Source organism: Saccoglossus kowalevskii, chromosome 3 (genome assembly GCF_978046115.1).
Source record: "Saccoglossus kowalevskii chromosome 3, keSacKowa6.1, whole genome shotgun sequence".
Classification (NCBI taxonomy): Eukaryota; Metazoa; Hemichordata; class Enteropneusta; family Harrimaniidae; genus Saccoglossus; species Saccoglossus kowalevskii.
The window spans coordinates 25850643-25870504 of NC_140643.1; the positions used below are offsets into that span (position 1 = coordinate 25850643).

At 34.4% G+C, this 19862-nt stretch overlaps 2 protein-coding genes across 2 annotated transcripts; both read right to left on the reverse strand.

Moving 5' to 3' along the window:
• Window positions 1–591: 591 nt before the first annotated feature.
• LOC146747646 (solute carrier organic anion transporter family member 1A1-like) lies at window positions 592–2714 on the reverse strand. Its single transcript, XM_085497406.1, has 4 exons — window positions 2701–2714; window positions 1565–1626; window positions 1224–1471; window positions 592–669 (listed from the first exon to the last, which is right to left on the reverse strand). Exons 1-4 carry the CDS (start codon window positions 2712–2714, stop codon window positions 592–594), a joined length of 402 nt encoding a protein of 133 aa, XP_085353532.1.
• Window positions 2715–6405: 3691 nt separating this feature from the next.
• On the reverse strand, window positions 6406–10962 carry LOC102809655 (solute carrier organic anion transporter family member 3A1-like). Its single transcript, XM_078007006.2, has 3 exons — window positions 10941–10962; window positions 9040–9217; window positions 6406–6865 (listed from the first exon to the last, which is right to left on the reverse strand). Exons 1-3 carry the CDS (start codon window positions 10960–10962, stop codon window positions 6406–6408), a joined length of 660 nt encoding a protein of 219 aa, XP_077863132.2.
• Between the last annotated feature and the right edge of the window lie 8900 nt (window positions 10963–19862).

Here is a 19862-nt window from a genome sequence, read left to right on the forward strand (position 1 = left end):
AATCAATTTTCAACACGTTAACCCCGTGTTACTACATTGATGATCTTTGTGTCGGTCGCGTATAATAATGCGTTCGGTTCATTCCTAGAAAATCCCTGTATATAAAAACCAGTATATCTAAGCAGTAAACACTAAGCCAAGCAATGTATTAATAAAAATATTGGGCAGCTGCAGTTTCAGCCCTTTCAAACCATACGTCCAGCTGATCGCTGGCCATCACACCCTCTTCCAGTCAGTTTTCCAAGTAAACCCCCTTCGTCTGCACTATATGTTTGCTTCCTCACAAAGGACATTGTATTACACCTCCAACAATTGAATTAAATTAAAACAAACGACCACACACACATTGCATACACCACTGAGGGCGGTAAATAAATACGCTCAAAATAATGTTATTATTATGAATGTAATTACGTTCCTATGTCCTGAATATACGCCAAATAGTTACATATGCTACTGAAGAAATATTCATGAATAGTTATTTAGGTCAACGATTACCATATATTGGTTAGAATGTATACTGTTCATACAGACAGTTGAAATGAAAATATTCAAATGGAAATAAAATCACCACCAGTCTCATGACGAAGATTACATTTTTGTTGCATTTTTGTTGCTACCATTTTTTTCGGTCGCAAATGTAGGGTTGTCGAGTTCTTCTGGTGTACTCTGAAAAAAGTAAGCAGAAAATATATGTTTAGGTATGTTTACGATTGGTGTGCGTCTTTTTTGTTTTATTAAACATTTGAAATACGTGTAAATGAGTTCTTCGAAAGTTATGTTTGCTGATACAAATATACAATGCCTATTTAAAAAAACGAACTTTTGATCAGCAGACACTCCATTAAGAACAGGTAAGCAATGTAAATTATTGGCATGCTATGTGTTATTTACCTTGTGAAAAAAGAAAATCTGAATTTTTGTTTTGTTTGAGAGTAAAAATGTTCATCTTCTTTTGATTGTAGTCAATAGTCCAAAATACGTATTCAAAAATAACGGGATCATGCGAGTTGAACACCGTGTAAAACAGGATACTGACACTGACATGTTTACAAACAACTTACCACGGTCGTTGGCAAATAACATCACCATTATGAATTTGGACATCATTATCCCATAATTTTCAAATTAATTATGGCTGTGTAACATATATTAATGACATGGACATCAAAAAGATTAAGTGATTTATTGTTTTCCATGTGACTTTTAATCTTTATACGTACCGTCATACTTGTCATTCCTATTTGAACATCATATTCCTCATCATGTTGTCGGCGTTTAAGGAGGAACAAAGTAAAACAAAACATGATGAATGACACACCACTCAGGGCACAGCTTGCTCCAAGGAATACCACCCGGAAGAGGTAATTGTCATATTGTGCGCATGCACCACGTTCACCTCCTTCCTCGCGCCACAGTATACATGTTGAGTCGATGAGTTTTCCAGCTACAATGCTGTATGGAATCAACACTAATAACAAGACAAATATATACGTTAGTGATATTCAGTATGAATAAATAATGAAGCAAAGCTGAACACAGGGGGGGGGGGTTGAATACTTACAAAGGTTACGAATTGTGTTCTTCATTCCAAGAGAATATGACTTCTTGTTTTCGTCAACACACCTGAAATATCATAAGATTCTTAATCAATATCACTTGAGTGAAGTTATGCGATATTTAAAGATGTTCGCCTACACGTTTTACACGTCTGTATACGCGTAACGCCACGCGTTGCAGCAGTTACGTCATCGAGCTTTAGGAACGTTAATGGGACAATATTTTATTCATGATTTTACATGAAACTGATCAGATATTTATATTTTTAATATGATTTTTGACGATTTTTTTTTAAATCTACGCTACAATCGGCATTTCAGTGGGCGCCGTGCCACATCAAAGCAGATCTACACAAGCAGTCCTGTATTTTGTAGTGAGGGCTAGAAATGTGACCGGGAAATGAGACTTCTTTTTGTTAGTTTGCTACAGACAACTCAAAAAACAAGTGATATCGATTGATCAACTTCGATTGCCTTAAATATATTTTATCATCAATTTTATGTTCATTTGACAAAGCATCAAAGCGCGTTTGTGGACGCCGTTGTTTTTCGAAAATTCATAAATTTGTGATTTTGTTGTCATTTCATTATGAAACTGACTGTTGCAATTTGCGCAATAATCATATCCCTGGTAAAAAATATGCTGCTCCACTGTTTTTCTTGTACAGTTTGACACTATGTTTAACGTGTATTACATACTGTGTATTTCTTCAGTATGCAAGCAGTTCGACTAGATACGACGCGTTAAATGTTACGGTCCTGAATGTAAATAGAAGTAAGGGTCGTGAATCCTGCTGTCAACTGAACTCGGCAAAACTAATAATATCCGTGATAAAGAACATTGATACTTTTGGGTATCTTTAGCTCAAACGAGATGCATGGGAAAATGTTATTTTCAGAGTTACACAAGCAACACAAAAAACGTTTCAGAATTGTATTTAAAATGAATTTTGTATAGTATAATAACGATAAACCTCAACTACAATCGGATTTACCTAGTTTTTTTAATTAATTTTCTAGATTTGACATGTGAATGCAAGATTCTCAACATTGTACAATGAATGGATGAAGAATGTATTGTAATACTTAGCTTTGGGTTTCTCTCACAATAGTAACTATTAATAACAATGTCTTTATTTACCTTAAGGTAACCATAGTAACTGGAAGACTAATTGTAGCATTAGCTATTGCGAATACTGCCATAAAAAACATGAATCCGGCAATATAGTTACATTTTGGTTCGATACATAGCTCATCGGAAGCAAATGTGCTTTCCAAGTTAATGTCATCAATACATGAACACATGGTGTAATTCTGACAAATCCAAGGATATGAAAAAAAACATAGCAATATAAGTACATGCAAATTGCGAAGATTTTCATTGGCGGATTTAGATGGGGCCGAGGAGGCCGCGGCCCCCTATTTTTAACAACCAACAGGGCTTCGAGCCATCGGCGCTCGCGAACTTGGCATTAGGCCAACTTATCGCCCCCCCCCCTATTTCAGAATCCTAGATCCGCCCCTGATTTTATACTGGTGTATCGTTAGTAAAATTCAATGTCTGCACAAATACCATAAAATTGCTAAACTATATCTTGATTATGTATATGTTTCATTATAATCATGCTTTTAATTATATTTGTTGTTCTACGTTTACCCTAGATCAAGCAAGGGCTTTCTAGGTTTTTATTACAAAAGGGGAAACAGTCATCGCTAAGCACGCATTTAAATTTCATGCGAACAGTGTGCATTTTAAACGTCTCGTATACGTCACATGGAACCAGTATCAATCACGAGGTGTGACAACTATATAGCCCATCAACCAACCTTAGGACCAATACTTTCTGAACATCCTGCATAACACGGCGAGTAATAATTGAGACTATTTGAACCACAAACAGGTTGGTAATGATCTAATTTGCAGTCACAGTCTGTATTACATTCTGTGATTAGACTGCTATCCCTGTAAAATACAAATAACTGTCTTGTTATAATTAAAATCATATTGTGAGCATTTGAACATGCAACAAACGTGTTTCGAACTGCCCACTATGGTGAAACGCCTCAACACTGTAAGAAGTCGCGTACCGCAATACACTGCAATAACCGGCTTGCAATAGCGTGTAATGAGCGCAGATACAGTGACTAAATAAACATGTGCACACGTCACGAACTATCACAAACATGAAACGATTTTCAACACAATGAATGAATGATTTAATATAGGAGAAATAATAAAAATGAGTCTGATAACTACAGAAAACCTAGTAAAACATTTTATACGTTTTAAAACATCGCTCTAGCTTAATTATAAAAAGAAAAACTCATTAATGACAACTAATATATATTGTTTTTGTTGTTGTGGCATTCCGTGATTGCCAAAATACGTGTGCGTGACTACTTTGAAGTTTGTCATTTTAATTAAGCGAGTCTCAACGACAATAGTCCTCAGTTACTATATTCTCAAAACCAAATAAAATAATTCAGTTACATTGTGTTTCAATATTTAGAGATAATGAAGTCACATTGTTCATCACTAACCTGCTTCTTTCCAAATAAGGGCCTTCACACGGAAACACCATGGCTAGACCATTAGATACAACGATGACGCCAACTAATATTATGCAACATTTCATCAACCCAATCAGCTTTAATTTCAGTCGCTTGATAATGTATCCACAAACAAGGCAAGCGGGAAAGTTGGGAAACAGCCAAAGAAAACCTATAAGTGATAATAATTTGCAATATTATATCATAAAAGTGCTGGTGTATTTTTTGAAACATTGGTTACGCAGCAGAGGACAATCAGCCATTCCAAATGAAATTGCTAACGTTCTTTATTATGTTATTTGAATCCCAATATATTGATTTTTTTCAAAACTGCATGTGAAAATATGTTGAATGCTCACAATACTTTTTTTTGGATTTGCTAAGTGGGAATAACATTTCTAGCCGTAAATATTATAACACAAGTCGTAAAAGACAGACAAATACTCCGTCTAATTAGTAAGAGGGTATACAGATCATATCGTGAGCGTAGCAAGTGTTTTGAAAAGTGATATCAAGTGTTTTGAAAAGCACTGCTCCACATTTTGCACCCGCCATATATTATTCAAAGTCATAATGAAGTTTCCGTGTGAAGCCCAGTTTTATTTAATCACAGCAGTTATGTTGATACTTCCGTTTGGTATGATTTAAAAAATACATTCGCGATTATAAAAAAAATAAGCTTCTAGTGCATACTTCTTGGTTCATGGTCTATTCTAAATAGAAATCAATATTTCCTATAAAAAGTGAATGTTTGAAACTTTCCACTGAAATGAATGTCATACATACCTATTATTAGGTTCCCAGTACTAAATGTGAAACCAAGATCTTTTTGGAAGTACTTTGGCAAGAATATTACGAAGCCTACTGGATTGTTGATAGCATAGGCAAGCACAGTCAATATAAAAATAGGATTTTTCAGCATGTTCCATGCATTGACCAGTAATTCTAAAACATAAAATAGACATTCCCAAGTTATTATGACCATAATTAAGGCCATAACGTTAAATATGTCTAACGGGGAAAAGTACAAGTCAATGGACAAAAACGCTGTACAAGAAGACACAAACAACACAACTCAAACACAGACAAGTCAATGAAAGAATGACATATGGACAACAAGGCATACGGTCATGCAGTGGTATTGAAAATTGGCAGTGGTCAGGTGTATCGAAAAGAGTGAGAATATTCTGCTCCACATGCGGCTCTCGCCATATATTAATCTAAGTCGTAGTCAGGAAGTGGTTTCATCCTACATTGGACAAATGACATCTGTTTAACAGTACGATTATATTTTCTCACAAGCGCCTGATATCTGCAAATAAATTTTTTGAATGTCCTGGCAAGATGCTCTCTAGATAAGCCTTGTTCTAATAGCTTGAAATAGAGAAGTGTATGGCGCTTCATTTAATTTAGTATATGGAACAAGTTGTGAAATGAATACACGTGGAATGTTACTGAAAACATGTGCAAAATTAATGATGGCGAAATCGAATTCATTTCTTTTGTCATATAGTCTAGTAGAGATTTGCTCTTTGCAGTCAAATAAACTAAATAGTAATAAATTGTCAATGTTCATTTTTCATATTTTATATTTAACTTTTAATATCTTCTGAAACAGGTAAATTTTACGCTTTTTACGATAATGTTTCTGCTTCCAAAAATTATTACCTTTCCCGTGGAGTAAAACGTTCATTCCGCTATATGAAGCAACGTCAGAGCTCTTGGTATATCTGCTTTCCGACTCAGGGATCTCCCTCCGCCCTCCTGGCATTTCTCTTGGGAAGAGACATAACAGAATGGACAGAAACAACAGCTCCGCCAATTCCACCTAACCACCATGCTCCAACCCAACGTGGATCTTTATCAGTTAGACCAATTGTGCTCATATCTACACGGTAAAAATCTACATATATGCTGAGACAAGCAGAGCTGATGACGCCAAATCCAAGAGGTAGGCCTATGCCCCATGACGCTTCGATTATGCCTGTGTGACGTATATATATAAATAAATAAGTAATTATGAATATTAAAAGAGACAAATTTCTGAATGTTATTAACTCATTATTATTTTTACTTAAAATTTAGATACTTTCAAATATAGATTAAAACTTTGAATGCAATAAGTATGCTGAAATAAAGAGATTATTTTTGCCATGATCTTAACTTTAAATGCGTGTCTGAAAGATTACTTTCACCATGATAAATTATATAGTTCTAAATACAAGCATTTACTACCCGTACATGATATTTTAAACGGAGACAATTACATAAGCGACCCTGCACATAGATAAACATTTTATTTATAATGTAAAAGCCATTGAGACAACGTACCTATATGAAATGCTGATTTTTTGCCCGAAAAGTCGTCAACATAAGAATAACCCAGGGTACTGTAAAACGTCCCTCCAATCCCAGAAATCATACGTCCCAGGAAATACAGATTAAATGCCATACGACCTTCTTGTGGCTGTTCAATGTCATCTTCGTTTAACTCTTGACTTTCTCTTGCAGCAGTTGAACACAAGCCAATCTCACCATCAGTGTTGTTGCTGGCTTGGTCATATGCGTATGGTTCGGACAAGAACTGAGGTAGTACACACAACATGATACCAAGGCATGATAGCAATGTTCCCACTGCCACCCATCGAGGTCTGTGATGGTTTGGTCCGCCCAGAAAATAGGCAACGAATGGGGTGCAAACCAATGTACTCACTTGACTGGAAGTTATCAAAATTCCTACTTGCTGAAAGGTGAAACTGTAAATAAATTTGAGATTAATTGCAGCAAATATGTGTCTTTGCGTTCACAGATATCAGTCGTGGATTGCGAGTTCTAATTGGCATAAATAACCTCTTTACCTTGTATCCGGTAGCTCAGTGTAGTAAATCGGAGTATGCGATAACAGTATGTAAAAAGATAATAACACAGGAATAACGCACTAATTTGATTTTGTTAAGTTTAATTGGCGGTATTGTTATGCACCACTCATAGGAGATTTGCCAAGTTTACTGGAATAATTATGTATTTTACTTTCTATTTTCAAAAAAATATCAGTTTTGAATGAATATTATTAGATCTTTGACATATTTATGTATTTTAATTTTCAAATCAATTGTCAGTTTTGAGTAAATATTAATAAACCTTTGAAACATTCATGTATTTTACTTTATTTCATAACAACTGTGGATGTTGAATATTTATCTATTTCACTTTCTATTTGCAAAACAACTATGCAGTTTGAATCAATATTATTGAACCTTTGAAATAGTTATGTATTTAACTTTCAATTATAAAAACAACTATGAGTTTTACATCGAGATTAACAGAACTTTGAACAATTTATGTATTTTACTTTTTTTCAAAACAATTGTCAGTTTTGAGTAAATATTAATAGACCTTTGAAACCTTTATGTATTTTTTTTCACGTTCTATTATGAAAACAACTATGAGTTTTGAATCAATATTAATAGACCTTTGAAACAGTTATGTATTTTACTTTTTTTTCAAAACAATTGTGGATGTTGAATCAATATTAATAAACCGTCGGAATATTTATCTATTTCACTTTCTATTTGCATAACAGCTATGCATTTTGAATCAATATTATTAAACGTTTGAAGTAGTTATGTATTTCACTTTCAAATATAAAAACAACTATGAGTTTTAAATCAAGATTAATAGACCTTTGTAAAATTTATGTATTTTACTTTTTTTCAAAACAACTATGAGTTTTGAATCAATATTAATAGACCTTTGAAATATTTATGCATTTCACTTTCAATTATAAAAACAACTATGAATTTTAAATCAAGATTAATAGACCTTTGGAAAATTTATGTATTTTACTTTTTTTCAAAACAATTGTCAGTTTTGAGTAAATATTAATAGACCTTTGAAACACTTATGTTTTTCACGTTCTATTATGAAAACAAGTACGAGATTTGAATCAAAATTAATAGACCTTTGAAACATTTATGTATTTGACTTTTTTTTCAAAACAGTTGTGGATGTTGAATCAATATTAATAAACCTTTGAAATATTTATACATTTCAATTTCTATTATGAAAACAACTATGCATTTTGAATCAATATTATTAAACCTTTGGAATATTTATGTATTTCACTTTCAAATAAAAAAACAACTATGAGTTTTAAATCAAAATTAATAGACCTTTGTAAAATTTATGTATTTTACTTTTTTTCAAAACAACTGTGATTGTTGAATCAATATTAATAGACCTTCAAAATATTTATGCATTTCACTTTCTATTATGAAAACAACTATGCAATTTGAATCAATATTATTAAACCTTTGAAATAATTATGTATTTCACTTTCAATTTTAAAAACAACTATGAGTTTTAAATCAAGATTAATAGACCTTTGAAACAATTATGTATTTTACCTTTTTTTTTCCAAACAACTGGGGATGTTGAATCAATATTAATAAACCGTCGCAATATTTATCTATTTCACTTTCTATTTGCATAACAGCTATGCATTTTGAATCAATATTATTAAACCTTTGAAATAGTTATGTATTTCACTTTCAATTATAAAAACAACTATGAGTTTTAAATCAAGATTAATTGACCTTTGAAAAATGTATGTATTTTACTTTTTTTCAAAACACCTGAATGTTGAATCAATATTAATAGACCTTTGAAATATTTATGCATTTCACTTTCTATTATGAAAACAACTATGAGATTTTATACAATATTAATAAACCTTCTAGATGCAGTCAGACGCCGAGATCTTGTTTACCATTGACAATTGTGTTTCCCCTTAAATAATGTTATTATATTATGTTCCTCTCATTTCTATACCTATATATATTGTATTTTTCTCATCTTGTCGTGGTGAAACAAACACCGTTCACATAATTCTGCTAGATAAGATGTTGACAATTGACTTAATGTCTTTCACCTATATCGTCGTTCAAGCGTTGTGAGGACAGACGCTATATAAGCAAACATAGCGCTTTCCACAACAATCAAAGTAAAAAGTAAAGCTACATATGATCTAATGTTGTGAAACCATTCAAAGCTCTTCTTCGATACATCTCCCGTACGATCATCACAATTATCCTGGTGACTTCTATTTTCTGAAAATAAAGTACAATATATTCCCAGTTAATAATGTTAGTCCGTGTCGTGTGATTCATTAGATTCATTCTAGAATATAACATACTCTAAATATTAAACTATCATGCAACATGTATGTATATTGTAAGTGGTGTTAATAATTTTCCAGCATTTTTCGAGTAGTGAGGTTAAAGTGCATGCGAAATGCCAGCTATCAATATTGTTATTTTTTATGTTATGAAATACAAAATAAATTTTGAAAAAGTGAAGTGAGAAAATGGGTTTCAAACTCTACTCTACGCCAATTTAATTGTTACGTATTTTAAAACGAGGCTTCTCACTACATTCTCATTTGCATACTCACATACCCTTGCGACGTATAAAGTGGAACAAGCTGGCAGCGTGCATTGCCGATAATTTATATACATCTCATTTCTTATTTTGTTTGCATGTACTTGTTTCTCGAGGAAGAGCATAAAGAACACATATTATCAAATATTTTGTACAGTGTCAGATACGAAATATATCCCTTTTTGCGTAGCTGGTCGCCGCGATCAACTGTGTACTGCAAATCAGTACACAGTAATAAATAAATAAATAAATAAATAAATAAATAAATAAATAAATAAATAAATAAATAAATAAATAAATAAATAAATAAATAAATAAATAAATAAATAAATAAATAAATAATACGAGTAATCACTTTCAACTAAAAAATAAATAAATGTAAATGGGATATATGTGGATAGGCATTTCAAAGACACTTTGAGTAGAGTGTACGAGAAGAGGGCGTCCCATAGGATCAGCGATTGACAGCATTTTTTAGCACCTCTATAATTTGTTTGTAGCTGACTTTAAATCAAATTTGACATTCTGGTAACACATTGCAAAACACACTTTTGAAAAAAAAATACAACTCATTTAATAGGTCAAAAATGATAAACCAGTAACAAGTTTTAGAAAAAAATGTGCAATGGTAGAAAATTATAAATGATTAATATTATACGTAGATACTTTACCGCTTTTTTTGTACCTTGTATGTAGGAAATTAGGATGTCCGTCTGTCAAATTTGTTCATTTGGTTCAATTCTTTTATTTTAGCAGAATATATTTGTCATTTTTGGTAAAACATGCTATTTTCGACTTTTTCTTGAAAACTACTAGCTTGATTGCTCTTTTACTCAGTACGTAGGGTTCATGGGTTGATCGCCATGATATTTAAAACACGGTAATTGTAATTGACATGGCCCAACCAGATAAATTACCATGGATGTGATTTGACAAGGACAATGGGAGAACACTAATAACCATGACAAATAGTTAAGATCGCATCGTACAGAACAATATCAACCAAAGTACTACTAGATTTGTAGTCTCATTGCTGTATTGTCTTGCAGAATAACGCAATGGCAGTGGCGGCGGCATAGGCGCCCCTCGCAAAAAATGGGGGCGTCGTCCTCCAACATCAAGCTGAAACCCTTTGTGTCCGCAAAATGTGTTCCTCAATATACAGGAAATAGCGTTTCGGAGTGTCAGATTTCAAAATTGTTGAGAGGGACCATGCCCCGGATCCCATAGTAAGGTTGCTGAGCAGATTCCGCTCCTCATGCAAAATTTTGTCCCGCCGCCTCTGAATGGGCATTACTGAGTCAGTGTGTTTGTGCTACCATCCTTATACCGTATCCCGTCAACTGGATATGTGTAATATGTGGGGGGGGGGATTAAAACAGAAACACTTACCGTCGCAGTGGGCTTTATCCATGATGGAGTAATGCATGTCTACTCTGTAAGGTTTGGAAGGCTGCTCGCTACGACTTGCACGATGAAAAATGAACGTGATTTTATACTAACACCTCCCTTGTCAACACTTTCCATCTACGTGCTCATGCCAAATGACTGTCACGTAGGTATACTATATGGTATATAGGTAGGAGTATAAATGTTGTTATTTAAGGGCAGTGTCGTGACATGTCCACAATGCACTCTTTGTCTCGACAAATCCATCAAACTTCATGTGACCCTTGTAAAGTACGTCTACAAACACTGCCTCTAATGATACAATTTATAGCACTTACATTTTGACATCCATATTTGTGCCAAATGATTCGTCTTCAATAAGTAGGTTACAATCAGAATCGTAACAGTAAGGATGTGATTTATAATTACACAGAGTGAACTGCATTTGTTGTTTTCGCGGAGTTGTTCTGTAAAATTTTAATCGTTGAAGAAAAAAAAGACTTATTACGCCAGCCAAGTAACTTCAAAACAGAGCTCAGAGAAATTAACAGATAGTCTAGTGTGTACGATGATTTCAAAACAAACATTAACGTAAAATGCATTGTTGCATATTTTTGTACAACAGTCGGCGTGACGAGGTCCCTGGAAGACACGTCACGTTGCAAGTTTTATGGCGCTTCAGGACAACTTACAAATTGCATAGACACACATTCAGGGGTCAATGACATTTTGCAGTATAACTTTCCACGTGTGACCAAAGTGATAAATTACTCTGTTTAACCTTTGACCTATCACGTGAAACACTTATAATACTCGTAAACAAGTTTTGGGGCCTTGAGGCTTTGCATTCCACTTCATGGTATCAGCGGAGGCAGTTTGTCGAAATAAATTCCCCGAGTAGTAATTCTATATCAGCATGAAGTCATTGGGGTGAGCTACCGCGCCACATGTACAACAGAGGCGAGTTCAGGAGGGCATGCATGAATGTTGCACAGTTCAGGGTTATGTATTATTATCAGTTGCTCGTACGTATATACTGGCGTGGTCATTTTGCTGTGTTTAGCGATGTATGTATCAAACAATAGTACTTTCACTGGCTTTAAAGCTTCAACAAAATACAAATATATCTAATGGTAACCTGAAACACTCTTATGTATAGTTTAAAGTAATGTCAAATAATGAGGTGAACAAGTTGCTAGTTATATGAAGAAAAATGCTATCGGCTGTTCGAAACTATATTTAATCTCACCATCAATATCTACATATCCCTGTACTGGTAATTCAATTCCCAGAAATATTTGTAGTACAGTAAAGACTGAAATTAGGATACAGTTATCTGTAGCATTTAGACTTGGCATATAAATACAGATATATACATTCTGTATATGAATGCAAGTGTAGCTGATTTACAATCTGCATAAGAAACACATGAAGTTACCCATCAGGTATGTGGACGTATACCGGATCACAATAATTTTTATAGCCAATTTGGTAAATTTCCCTCAAACCTCATCGTGGTTGCTGTGTAACTCCTTTTATGTAGATGAACAATGGGCATATGATCAGATCAGAAAAAATACATCCCGGATGTACACGGCACACCTTATACAATGTATAATTACGGGTCACTTTTTTCCTTTTAAAAGTTAGGTGTAAGTTCCAATTTTATCATGAGCGAACAACTTTGGTTTGATGGTGTTTATAATTAACCAGTGAATGTGACAAGATTCCAACAAATAAACTTAACGATTCAGGAGAAAAGTGTCGTTGACACAGTAGAGAACAATAGCGACAATTGACGAACTACAACAACGATCGGCCGACATGATATATATGAGTTGGTATGCTGCCCTCTATATTTTATTAGTGTCCATGATATGTCCTTTTGTTTTTGTTCTGCATGTCACCCCTTATAAATTACAGGAAATACGTAGTTGTAATGAATGAGTGCGACTATTCAAATAGTTTACCCTATGACAATATATAAGTATAACAGAGGGAACTGGTTTGATGTGTAATTAATTGATATAATGTGAGGGTTGACTGCATTGTAATATCACGAGCTATTTTTTATTTATGTTCCCTTTGTTATGGGTATGAGCGAATAAACATGGTGGCCAAAGTAGATGTTTATTATTGTATGTTCCATTGATATCCCAAGAACCAATTATCAGATTTTAATGAAATTTGATACATAGATGCTATTCGAGTTTATTATTTTTCGGTTTAAATCCCGTGCATACTGATTATCTTAGTCTTTTCACTATCAGTTCTGTATTTTTGGCTCAGTTTAATGAGATAAATGTGTTTCTTCATGATTGTATACAGTGACTGCTCATTTCGGCTTACCCTTCTCAATTTCAACTCTGAGATAATTGCGCTGTTTTGTGTCTTACTTCAAATTAAATTTTGGCGATTTCAAGTTCTTTAGACATTACTTTAAACATTTAGCTGTTATATATCTCCCATATTACCAATGTAACACTATGTGTTTACGTGAGTCAACTATCAATGTGGAGACGTTGACTTACATATGTGATACACGGTACAGGTTAATAATTGACATTCATCATTATACCTAGTAATGTTTTCACGTTAAAATGTCTAAATTGAGGTCATTACGTAACTCACCGTCCACATTTCTGATTTCTTTGTGAATGCAAACGAGGTCGCGGCCTCATTTTTTTTCGAGTGTGCTCACTTGACGTAACGAATTTATTTCAAGGTAATACACCATTCATAGGCTGTTGATCATAATTTAATGGTTAAGCGTTGACATGATTTTTTTTCTGCAATTGTTTACTTCTCGCATACCTTCAAATTCTCTAGTTTCTCAATGTCTCAGACTCTGGTCAAAATACTCAACACCCTCAGGTTTTATCCTTGCCCTGTAATAAACCATTTATGTATTTTGGGCAACATTTTTTTAATAAGTGGAAAACTGTGTTGTGCACACAACCCCTGATGTTAAACTTGGCAACAAATATGAAAGTGAATAAGCACCTTTACTCGACTCACCTCACTATGAATTAAATGACTTTTTATAGTTTCGTGTTTCTGATGGATTATAATTTCATTTTAATTTCTATGCTCCCTGTGCCAAAACTGGTGTCATATTGGCGAGCTGTATGAATGCATTGTCATTAAATGAGATAAGCAGATCATTTGTGACTGGATGCATCATGTTACATAGATACATTATTCGCCCATTGCTCTTCTATGCAAAAGTTTACGTAACATACATACTATGATAAATAGATACATTATTCGCCCATTGCACTTCTATACAAAAGTTTACGTAACATACATACGATGTAGTAACACACAACCTGCGATGGTGTCGCAAAAATCAACTAAAACTAAATTTGCAGTATAATTTCCTTATCGTTGAAATTGTAAAATATTTCTTCATCATTGCATCATTAAAAAATATTTACTTATTATATAGAACACCACAGAATCATGAAACATAAAAATAACTTTTATAGAGAAAACATATTTTATTTATGTTTAAAAAACCACGCTTATATACATGTTTAGAACAGTAATGAACGCATATAATATGGCTCAATTATATTATAGCGGGCGCTCGCCTCCTCTGCGGTAAAACTACTCGTCAGGGCCATATTGCTGCTGCCTATATATACGACTGACGCCCGTTAATAATTGGCTAACTGATTGAATATATATTAGTATAGAAGGGTACAATAAGAATAAAAAGATCAACAAATCCCAAGTCATAAAACATTTAGTGAAATTAAAATAACTCAAAATAATTATAAAAAAACAAATAGGCGTGAAGATGAACATGTTCGTCAATTGTCGTTGGTTTTAGGCACATGAGAAACTCGTGTCTTCTCGAGAAGTCTGCCCGAGATATCGTTGGGTTCCTGTTTAAGACAAAAAAGGAAATGTCTGAGTTAAAGTAACTTGGTTGTCGTTAGTTGATCCTACATATGATTTTTTTAGACTTGCATCCAGAGAATATATTCATACAATGCATAACTGAGGAGCCTTGCCGTGATTCATAATAAATTATACTGTATAGTTTTATCAGGGGGGAATTCTTCTCCACGGGGGTCTCCACACTTGTCAGGGGGGAATCTCGTCTCATCTATATATCTCGTTCCCTTGAGGTGCGGGATCGGGAAAGTCACTTATACTTTACAGTCAAATAAGACACACACAACGAAATACGTTTCAGCTCTCGTCTTAGTCGGTCAATCGAGCACTCTATCAGACACAGCGCCCTGGGGAAAAATCCCCAAGACTATCGCAAGGCTGACCCAAGACTCTTTTAGACTGCGTCAAGGCTCGCCCCAAGTCTCTCCAGGACTGCACTTTCGACTTGGACTTTTAACTTGTCGTTTTCTGAGTATAAATAAAGCACTGCTGTAGAACAATACAGCAACTATCCTGACGGAAATGTCTGCTCCTATGAACAGTACACATGGCGTTGTTGTATTGTGCGCATGCTCCGCGTACACCACATTTCTCTCGCCGGAGAAAGCATATGCTATCAATGAGTCTGGATACTAAAAGAACACTCAATTAAACAACAAAGTATAAGTAAGTAGGTGGGCGGATAGTTGGGTTGAATCAGAGGTACGTTGTATGTCACATATCACAAGACATCACGAATGCTGCATAAATATAGAAAGGCATATGGTGGCATTCAATACACTACACAAATCATTATGTGATACATCGATACAGGATGCTGACATGCCTTCACATGATACGAATACATCAATTCATTATGATGACTCGTGATGTAAATATACTATGTTATAACATGCTATTACGATGCGAAGACAATATTACAGGATGCATACTTACTACTTCGTGATGCAGATACATCATCGTATGATAGGCATGCATTACGTGGCGTAGTTAAATTGCTACGCAAATTAGTATTACTTAATAACGTGTTGCAGAATGTTATTTGGTTTTCTGGGCAAAGAAGTTCATGATTCGTGCAAACAATATTAATTCAGAAATGATAGGCAGATTTGTTACCTTATTCTAAAAATTCCGTGAACTTTGCTATATCTCAGGAACATAATTGGAAAAGCACGGATGGAATGTCATTTTGAGGTCCATATACTTTCTTTGGCAGAATGCCAGGATGCTTTGGAATTCCCTGATTGGAAGGGAAAATACGGGGCTCGGAATTCGTGATTGTAATTCGTACGTTCCAAATACAAATACCCAACTTATTAGTGAGCCTATGACGGTTTTAATTCCAATTGCAAATGACTTCTTACCGTCATCAACACACTTGTCATGATGAAATAAACATGTGAGACATGTGCACAGTGACAGTTTTGTCATGGTAACGTACGGTGATATTTATGCTAGATTTAGTTAGTTAGTTGAACGGAATTTGTTTTCGTAATACATGTATTATACATTCAATCACTTAATCCATAAATATTTCGTCACGTGCACTAAGACAGATTACACTGGCATCAGGACTTATTCACTGGGTTACATAATGTGAACGTACTTGCTTATATGTGATTATAACTAACTGACCTTAATAAAACCATGGTGCTTGGTAAATCAGTGCTACACTTAGCAATGGCGGTCAACATCATAATAAACATAAACGGAATAAAACGCGCACATCTCGGTACAATACATAATTCACTTGTAATTCTGTGAGTGGAAATGACAAAAACACACGATATTTATTTGCCGATTATTTGAGTATGACTACATAATCCCTGAAAGTTAGATGCACATATATTGTATGGAGTTCACCGATGTACAATATTTATGTGGCTTCATCAACCGATTATGCTAAAAGCAAATCAGTTTGCTACCATTAAAACTGATCTTCAGATGATTTTAGTTTTAGAGTATATGGTTTTATTTTATGTTGCTGTTGTTCACAATACGCTGATAACAGGATGTTGCCATTAAACTTTGATTATGAAAAATTTACTCGGTTTTGAAAAAAATGTAGTATCAGTATGAAAAAATATCAATATTTACACAATTAAAGGAAGGATTATTTCAGAAATTTCACAACAATTTATAGATCACTATAAATAGATTTATAGGCACATATTAATATTGTATATGTCGTCATGATTTTGGTATGACAAACTAAAACGGCTAATAAGACGCCATGAGTGATACGTGCTCCTGTTGCTCGTCCAAGTATGGCCACTTAAACAAAGACACCCTGTGTAACTATCACACCTGTACTCACAGTTTTGTTGTATTCTTTTCGGTTGGACAATTATGAGAACGCTACTCCGTGCAAGGAATTTGTTCGAGTAACCCAAGAACTAAGAGACACGTCAAACGTCGGGAAGGTGTCAGTGCTCTCATTGGTCTAAATAAACTGACCTTACATTAACTAAATCCTGAAATCTACTGGTGCACTATATCGCAAATGACCGATGTAGTAGGGAATATATCGCCGTAGTGAAGTTGAATTTCAAGTACAGGAATATGTAGATATTCATGATGAGATTAGATGAATAATTTTAAACAGCCAATGATATTTGTGCTTCGTATAACTAACAACTTGTTCATCATATTATTTGACGATTACTTTATACCCCTCAATATGATTCAAAACACACTACATCTTTTATTACTGTTAAATTAGTTTACTGTTTGAACTGACCGTTAATTTGAAATTTGTTATACTTTTCATTAAAAACAAAACTAAAATAAATTCGTATACATAAGTCTGCCGGATTTGATGTTTCAGGTTATCATTAGATATATTTGTATATTGTTTGAAGTTATGAAAAGTACTATTATATTGTTTTATATACATCACTGGACACATCAAAATAACTCCGCTGATATATACCTACGGGCAACGGAAATTAATACACAACCCTGAACCGTGCAACATTCATGCATGCCCTCCTGAAATCACCATTATTGTACATGTGACATGGTAGCTCGCCCAATGACGTCATTCTGATATTTTTAGTGGTAGGGTTAATACTCGGGGATTTTAATTCGGCAAACATCGATTTTAATTTGGCCTCAAAACTATGTAATGATTTACGCATTATATGGTTGCCTACCAATGCACAATAATGCTGGTCGCTGGCGGACATTGCAGAAGCAACCACTCGATTGGTTCAACGGAGAAGATGGCGATGCTTAGAAGAGTGCTTAGGGCATGGTTAGGCACAAAAGAACTTCTTTTTTATCCACTGCATCCGTTTCTGGCACCAGCCGTTTCGACTTGTTTTGCCACTGAAGTTCGATGGTCTCGAATGATAGAAAAAATTCGGCGGTGCGCAAGTCTTCCTCACTTTAAACAAATTCCCAACACGCAAGTCATCTATCAAGAACATGGCACTTACTCCGTTCGCACTTAACATAGTTACCCGATTTAGGTTCCCTCATCTCACAACCGCGTTATTTATGAATGTCCTGATGGCGACTGATATGGCTACATTGAGTACCGGTACGTGATTTGAGTTCATATTTGTTATCAGTGGAAATTAAAGTTGTGATTGAGTCGAGATAAGTAACACATGTGAACTGTGGATAACTTTTGGGGTGACAGGGGCGGATGGTTCGGAATTATTCCCCATTGGAAATTCAAATCGGCTAATGACCATCAACTTTTTTAAGTAATTCAGAGTAAAAACAGCTTCTAATTTGACCTTATTAAGAATTTAGTTCAACGTTTATTTCTTTATGAGTTGGTTCACGTGATAGGTCAAAGGTTGAACAGAGTAATTTATCACTTTAGTCACAAGTATAAGGTTATACTGCAAAATGTCATTGACCCCTGCATGTGCGTCCATGCAATTTGTAAGATGTCCTGTAGTGCATTAAAACTTGCAACGTGACGTGTCTTCAAGAAAAATAGTCACGCCGACTATTGTACTAAAATATGCAACAATAGCATTTTATGTTAATGTGTGTTTTGAAGTCATTGTATACACTAAACTAGATTACATCCAGTGTGATATATACCACTGAACAATATGTACGTGTTTATCATTAGATATATTTCATTTCAATTTACTATTAGTACTTCTCTGATATGGCAATTCAATATATTTAACATAATCTAGCATAGTATTGTGGATTAGTATGCCAACTAACCAATGCGGTTATTGTGACTGATCGACTCACTGTCAATGAATAGACAGTCAGTCAAGTCAGTTGTCAAGAACAAAGGACCCGCTCAATCTCTGTGCTCTAATTTGTCAACGGCTGGCTTGCGCCGGCAGTATTTTACCGAATGAAGAATAACAGTACGTTGAACATCCGATTGTTGTCATATCCACATCTGCGCAACGTGTTTTACTGGCAAAGTTGCATCGAACTGAAGCCCCAGCGTATAGTGCATTACTGCATATTTTATTACATGACTCTTATCAAGCTGTTGATCGAAAAGAAAAAGTATGACTATCTTTAAGTAGCGTTAGTGTTACGCCCCCTTAATCAAACATATAAAAATCAGTTTATAACCCGTGGAGTTTATCGATTGTAAACAATATTTAGTGTTTTCATGACGGTGTGAATATTTATAATCGCTTTATAAATTTTAAATGACGTTACAAATCACAACGCATTCTGCGAAGTTAATGTTAAATTTCTTTTTACAAATTTCTTTAAAAAATCATTTATGTCGTCATGATTAGGACTTCACGACAAAAACATTTGTTTGGCGTTAAAACGTGTTTGAAGAATGAAATTTATTACAAGTCACCATTACGTGACGCTGAATACACCTGTCAATATGTTTTGTTAATATGAAACGTACATACATGGAGTAGTGACATTTAATTGGCAGTCAGTTGACATAAACATGTAAGTATAAAGTGCTGACAAGGGAGGTCACAGTATGAAATCACGTTCATTTTGCATCCTGCAAGTCATAGCGAGCAACCTCCCAAGCCTTACAGAGTACACACGTATTACTCCATC